Source organism: Henckelia pumila, chromosome 4 (genome assembly GCF_033568475.1).
Source record: "Henckelia pumila isolate YLH828 chromosome 4, ASM3356847v2, whole genome shotgun sequence".
Lineage (NCBI taxonomy): Eukaryota > Viridiplantae > Streptophyta > Magnoliopsida > Lamiales > Gesneriaceae > Henckelia > Henckelia pumila.
Window position 1 is genome coordinate 216,513,219 of NC_133123.1, and position 6,843 is coordinate 216,520,061.

General features: G+C 32.3%; 1 protein-coding gene across 1 annotated transcript; it reads right to left on the reverse strand.

Moving 5' to 3' along the window:
* Positions 1 to 399: 399 nt before the first annotated feature.
* On the reverse strand, positions 400 to 6,542 carry LOC140859901 (beta-fructofuranosidase, soluble isoenzyme I-like). The gene is made up of 7 exons (XM_073262514.1): positions 6,143 to 6,542; positions 5,976 to 5,984; positions 1,706 to 2,565; positions 1,454 to 1,615; positions 1,122 to 1,357; positions 939 to 1,026; positions 400 to 860 (listed from the first exon to the last, which is right to left on the reverse strand). The coding sequence occupies exons 1-7, from the start codon at positions 6,471 to 6,473 to the stop codon at positions 660 to 662; spliced, it is 1,887 nt and encodes a 628-aa protein (XP_073118615.1). The 5' UTR covers positions 6,474 to 6,542; the 3' UTR covers positions 400 to 659.
* Positions 6,543 to 6,843: the final 301 nt, after the last annotated feature.

Genomic DNA, 6,843 nt, shown 5'->3' on the forward strand with positions numbered 1-6,843 from the left:
ACAGATCGGATCTGTTAATCTCTATTCGTAGAAACTTCTGATAGACTTTCTAGTGCAGTCTGTCAGAGGGTTTAAATTTCTGTTCGTGGACCTGATTCAGGAGTTGATCGAGGCATCGGTTCTTGGGATATACAAGAAGAGCAGATTTATCTGTTGGAGTCCATAACCTCAAGTTGAGACTTGAGAGGTAAAATTTAATTCTTTTTTATTTTACATAATTATTTTAATCGTAAGGATCTGACACCCTATGATCTGAAATCGTTCCAGATATAAAATAAAAATTTTAAACTTTCGCTATCATGGATATTAGATTTGACAGATTCGAAAACGTTTTTCAACATACAACGCGGCAACCTACCACCGATTTCATTCTACACCTCTTACAAGAACAACAGGAAATAAATAAAAGTTTCTTATACCACAAATCATTAACAAGCTTAACCAAAAATTATCAACAAAAAAAAAGAAAAAAATAAAAAAAAATCGCTCGAGACGACAGAGCTTCACCTTTTTTTTTTTTTTTTACATAAAATCACTTAAAACACATGGTTGACTACTGACTCAATGAAACATTACAGCTACTACATTACATCACACTTCAATAAATAAAAAATAGATTATAAACTTTGGGGAAATTTTTCACTCGAATCCCCCTCGTGTCAAAGCTGATCTGCGGGGAAGGGACGAATATCAGCTGATTTCATCTTCCATATCTTGACAGAAGCAGTGATAGTTGCTGTTGTAGCATTGTTAAACAAGAAAACTCGTGCTTCCGCATTGATCGCTTTCGTAGGGTATATTCTTGACGTGATTACTGTTCTTCCTCCTTGAGCAAAACTCTCAACGATGGAATGATCGACCTGAAGATGTATTTTTGTTAGTTTCTTGAATCGAAATAGAGAAACGTGGGTTGTAGTAACTAGCAAGAGAGCGCGCACCAATGATCTCATGAAGAACTTTTCACCATCAAGAACCGGCACTTTGCTTCCATAGACTATTTTATCAACATCATTTGAAACAGATGATCTAAACACAACGTTCATGGTCAGGAAATATATATTGTGTTATATATGGATGATGAATAGATCATAATTTGATGTAACATTAGCAGATAAACTAACCTCAACTCATCAGCACAAAAATGAGCCTCCAGCTTCCCATTAGTTCCTTTGGTAACATAGAAATAGACCGGTGTTAGTTCTGATAACTTATCGTCTGCAAGAACCACGATCCCGAATGGTCCTAATGTTCCCCGATTAGCAGCACCACCACTTGTGGGGCAATCGTAGCTAATATCAGCTAGGTTGGTTATTTCTAACGACTCATTGTTGATCTCAAACGAGGCAACAATGTCCAACTGCAACATATCCAAAACACGTTTTCCGTTACAGATGTATATATAGTTTTGGGAATGTTGCAAAGCAATTTGTTGATCACTGGACGTTGTACAAACCTGCGATCCCGAGTCAATCTCAAGTGGTACTATCGATCCTGGACCAAGATTTACGTCCTTGAATTCAGTACTCTCCGATCTCAAGCTCTCGATTTCTTTAACTGGCCACTGAAGTATGTTGCGTCCTGTCTTTTCGTCGAATACAACGGTCCTCGGAACAGACTACTAACAGTAAAAACATATGATTCCAAGATGGAATATTTAATATTAAAAAATGCATGTGTAAAAATAAATAAGCTAAGGCTTAATTACCTGAACACAAGCCCAACCTTTCAAAATATCAAGATCTTCAGCATCAGTTTCTCTAATCCATCCCCACAAGATTCTTCTCTCTTTATTCTGGTCATAAAATGTCTTGGAGGCATAATATTTACCATAATCATATCTTAACCCGATACCCACATCCAATTCCGGGTCATCGGGTATCCACTTGTTCTTAGCCGGCTCATAGGTTCCAAGTGCATAATAATCATTCTTGTCATCATCCAAACTAGCTTTCATTACATGCTTCACGCCCGGACCGTTAGCTGACGTGTCCAGCCCATTTGACTCAGTTGTTGAAATCGGGTAAAAGTCGATGCACTCCCACATACCCGTACCCGGGACTTGATGCAAATAACCACTCAACAACTCGTACTTTCTGAAGTCTTTTGTCTCATAAACAATTGAAATACCCGTTTTGTTCTTCATGGACCCAATCGTGATCTTCCAGTTTTCGTTATCGGGGCTAAGCCAGGCGGTGGTTGGGTCCCTAAAGTCCTTGGAACCGATCCCTGGTGGAGGGACAAGGACCGGGTTAGCCGGGTCCTTGACCCATTCAAGAAGCAGAGGATCTGATAAGTTGGCGGGGTATGCGAGACACTGCACCTGCACTAGGTCGTAAGTGTCTCCGGTATACAAGATTACGATCTGATCATCAGGCAGGATCGTGGCCGACCCGGTCCATACTCCGTTTATATCATACCATTGATCAGGGACCATTGCAAAAGGTAGGTGCAGCCAATGAATTAGGTCTCTTGATACCGCATGGCCCCATGTGATATTTCCCCATATGGCTCCCTCCGGGTTGTATTGGTAGAATAAGTGGTACCATCCTTTATGAAATAATGGACCTGTCATATCATATATTAGCAACAAAAATGCAAATAAACGCCAATGCATCGTTTTTGGCCCCCGACAAAGAATGCAAATTAGCACCCAATCATTATTATACTATTGAAATCGTAACAGTTTCTTTTAAAATTTAGGCCGAAATAAAACTAAAACTATACCAGAAAATTAGAAACAGATATTCATCATACATAGCATATAATATTGGTTTAGATATGATGAGCAATCGTGGGTATTTTTGTCACCATCGACCAGGGCGGACCCAGAAAATTTGGTGGCACAATTACGGACAAAGCTATGTGTTGTTCCGCCGGGATGGTCGCTTGGGAGACCTAATTCTTTTTCCTATTTTTTATACATTAAATTTAGTCAAATTTGTCGATATCCCCGTGAACAATTTTAAAAATAAAAAGATAAAAGTTCAACACATAAAAAAATAAAGAGCTTAGAAAATTTTAGTTTGGATAGATATAAAAATCTGGCTACATTATTGCATACAATTCATAAAATAATCATGAATGTGCATTTTATAACAACTAAATGACGACCAAAAAAATTTAAAACATTATCATCAATTCATAATAATTCATTATACAATTATTTGATGAGTTGTTAAACATATTTTCTTTAGAATATAATATATCAATTTTATTTAAAATCAACATGTACCATATTTTATTTTATTAAAAAATTAATATAAGTATATACTAATAATTTTTTTAAATTTTGAGAGGGGGCCCATGCCCCCCTGGATCCTACATGGGTCCGCCCCTGGCATCGACTGAGGTGGCGGTCGTTTAATCAAATTCTACACTAAGAACAATACCCAAATCATGTATCTCATAATTCATATATATCTATCAGCACATAAGCATAATTAATGTTATATTGCTGATTTAACAAATTATGAGACATTAGACATGAGCATAATTAATGTTAGGTTATATTGCTGATGTGACAAATCATGAGACATTAGATTTACGATTACAGTAAGTTGAACTGGTATCTACTTGTAGGGCTGGCATACCGGATCAAAATACCGAGTTTTCGGCATACTGTACCGAAATTTTTTCGATATACATACATTTACTCGGTATATCGAATTTTTTTTTCAGTATACATACGATATCAATACGGATTTTTTCCGTACCAAAATTTCAGATTTCCGATATTGGTATCGGTATGAATTTTTTTCATACCAATATTTTTGATACGGTATACCGAAAAACCACCCCTATCTACTTGTAAGACATATATATCCAATAGGTAGATGTCGCCTCTGTAGGTGCTGAGGTAAGTGTCCACGTGTATCACCATTTTATTCATAATACAATTATAAATATAATGACAGTTTCCAAATTCAAGATTAAAATTGAAAATGTTTTCCGAAAATTTGAGTGAATGAGTCAAAATTCAATTACTAGTCTCGAAAAATGGAACCAAAAGAGAACTGAAAACAAACTAAAAATCATAACATAAAAAGTTTTTGTTAAAAATAAATATCCGTGCATGCCACGTATTATGAACATATTGTCATAATTCCATTATTATTATTATTATTATTATACCATGGAAAACTTACAGGTTTTTCGAATTCTAGAGCAAAATTAAAATAATTTTTATAAAACTGGAGTCATTGAGTTATAACTCATTTTCCATTACCACAAATAAATATAGCCAAAATTGGACCGAAATACAGCTAAAACAAAATCGAAATCTGAATTTAAAAAACACTCACTTATATTTAATTAAATATATTATACCTTCCTCTCAAAAAAAAAATATATATTATACCTTTTGGCTCCGTTTGATAGCCTATATTATTAATCTGTGTATAACTCATCTTATACAATATTGCGTTTTTCTCGTCATATTATTTATCCATATATTAAGAATTTATTTTATATCAATCAAATCATTATTTATTTATCTTACATCAATCAAATCATTAAATTTAAATTACTATATTATCCCTTATAAATAATATTATTCATATTTTATTTATTGTTAAAAGGATAAAATAGTAATTTATCATTTTTATATAAAATGTAATCAATCAAATCAAATAAACTATAATCCATCTATCAAATCAAATACTATATTCACTATCATTTTTATTTATTTTTTATTAAATTATATTACTAATCTATATATTGTTTATCTAATGATACCTATCAAACGGTCCCTTTGTATATATATACAGATATAAATTTTTTCTTGAATATATAATATAATATAATTATTATTCGACTTTTAAGATATTCATCAATGGAAAAGCTTGATTAAACACAAAACAAGTGATAAAGTACGATAATCTAATTAAATATAGTAACTTTTCTGTTAAGATTAAAGTAGCATTTGTAAGAGTTTATTTTAATTGCTTCTCAATATTTACAAACAATTTTAAATTTTTATTAAACAACAATTTTCAAAATTTTAATTTATTAGAAACTTTAAACTTGAAAGTAATTAAAATAACTTTAAAAATTACCTAATTATTTTATATTATTATTGTGTGTTGTAATGAAGTAGTCACTTTCAATCCAAGTCATATATATCTACAATCGAAACTAGTTTTTATTTATCGGACGTGTCGCAATGAAACTGGCCAACAGTAAACTGTATCAATCTTTAATAAATTGTAAAAAGACTTATTTGAGAGCCTTATAAAAATATATATATATGTATTTGCAACTACTTTGTCAATGAGATATGGATATAGACTAACTAGGATTAAATATATGGATAGAAATTGCTTCCAATCTAAATGGTCATTGCTTTGCATAATCATGTCAAATTTTTTATTTTCAGAATATATCAATTTTTTTTCCATAATATATCTGTCTATCAAAATCTTTTTTGTATAAAAAATAAAATGTAATGAAATATATAAAATTTTCAACGAAAATTTATTTTTATAGACTGGTATTTTATATAATATTTTAATATACTTAAAACTAAACTTAATATTAGGTATTAATGTAAATTCACACACGGAGTATCGAAGATGTACACAAGTAGTGTATTCGTAAAAAATAGATTTTCAGCTCTAAACATCCCAAAAGTAGGCAAATAAATTAATTAACTGAGGTCTACTCTTTATGATAATCATCGTTACTTTTTGTCAAATTTTAAAAGTCGAAAAAAACTGATAAATACTTTGTAAAAGCTCTCCCAAACACTACCTAAGACAGATGAATTTAATACTCGAATTTTGACTGGACTTAATAAAAGACATGAAAATTACTAAAATATATGCGTTATGAATTAATAGAAAGTTAGTTATCCACACAGAAATCAAATAGACATGGATTTCAAACAGATACTCAAAGTTTATTAAATCTAATCTAATAAACAAAATGAATTCAAGAAATTGAATTAAATGAGATTTAAGTTTCTGGCAAAAACTTACCATTAGGATCTGTCGGAGGAACCACACACCAGATTCGTCAGAAGAAAAATTTGCCCGAAGGATCATCACATCACATAAAAAATAAATAAATAAATAAATAATGAGAATCATAAAATTTGCCGGTGAATATAATTTTCTTTATTTAGAAAATACAGAAAACCACCAACCATTCATCCAATTCTTCTCTGGTTGAAAATGGTAAGCCGTCTTCTGCCAAGACAGCATCTCATTAGTCCATGGAAAAGTCAAGCCGCCGCCCAACCGCCGGAAACCCTTCTCGGAAACCCCTTGAGAAACCCCTCTTGACGGCGGCGCAGTTGAAGATTTGGTTTCTGAACCAGTATCCAGCTTGGTGAAGATCAGAATTATTATGGATAGCAAAAACAAAGGGGTAAAAAGCAAAAAGAGTAAGAGCTTCTTGGATCTCCGCCGATTATTATTATCCACGGGGCCGGCGGGGATGGGAGCGTAGGTAGCCAGATCATACGCCGACGCCATTGGATGCAAAATCACCAATTGGGAAGCTATGGGATCTATGGATGGAACACAATTATTACATTATTTTATATGTGTGTGTGTATATTGATAGAGGGTTGTGATTGGCTACACTTACTTGTTGAGCTGGAATTTTGTCCGATAATATTAATAATAAATATTAGGTTGAATAAGGAATTCTTGGAGACGTGTCTATAACCACATTAATTCCTTGAAAAATTTGCAACTAATATATTATAAAAAATTGTTACTAATATCCGTTTGCACGCTACTGTTAATTTTATTTAATTTAAAATAAAAAAATATTGAAATTAAAATAGTGGTTTTTTTAAAAAAAATAAAATACATCAAATGACAAAAAAATGTAGTGAAA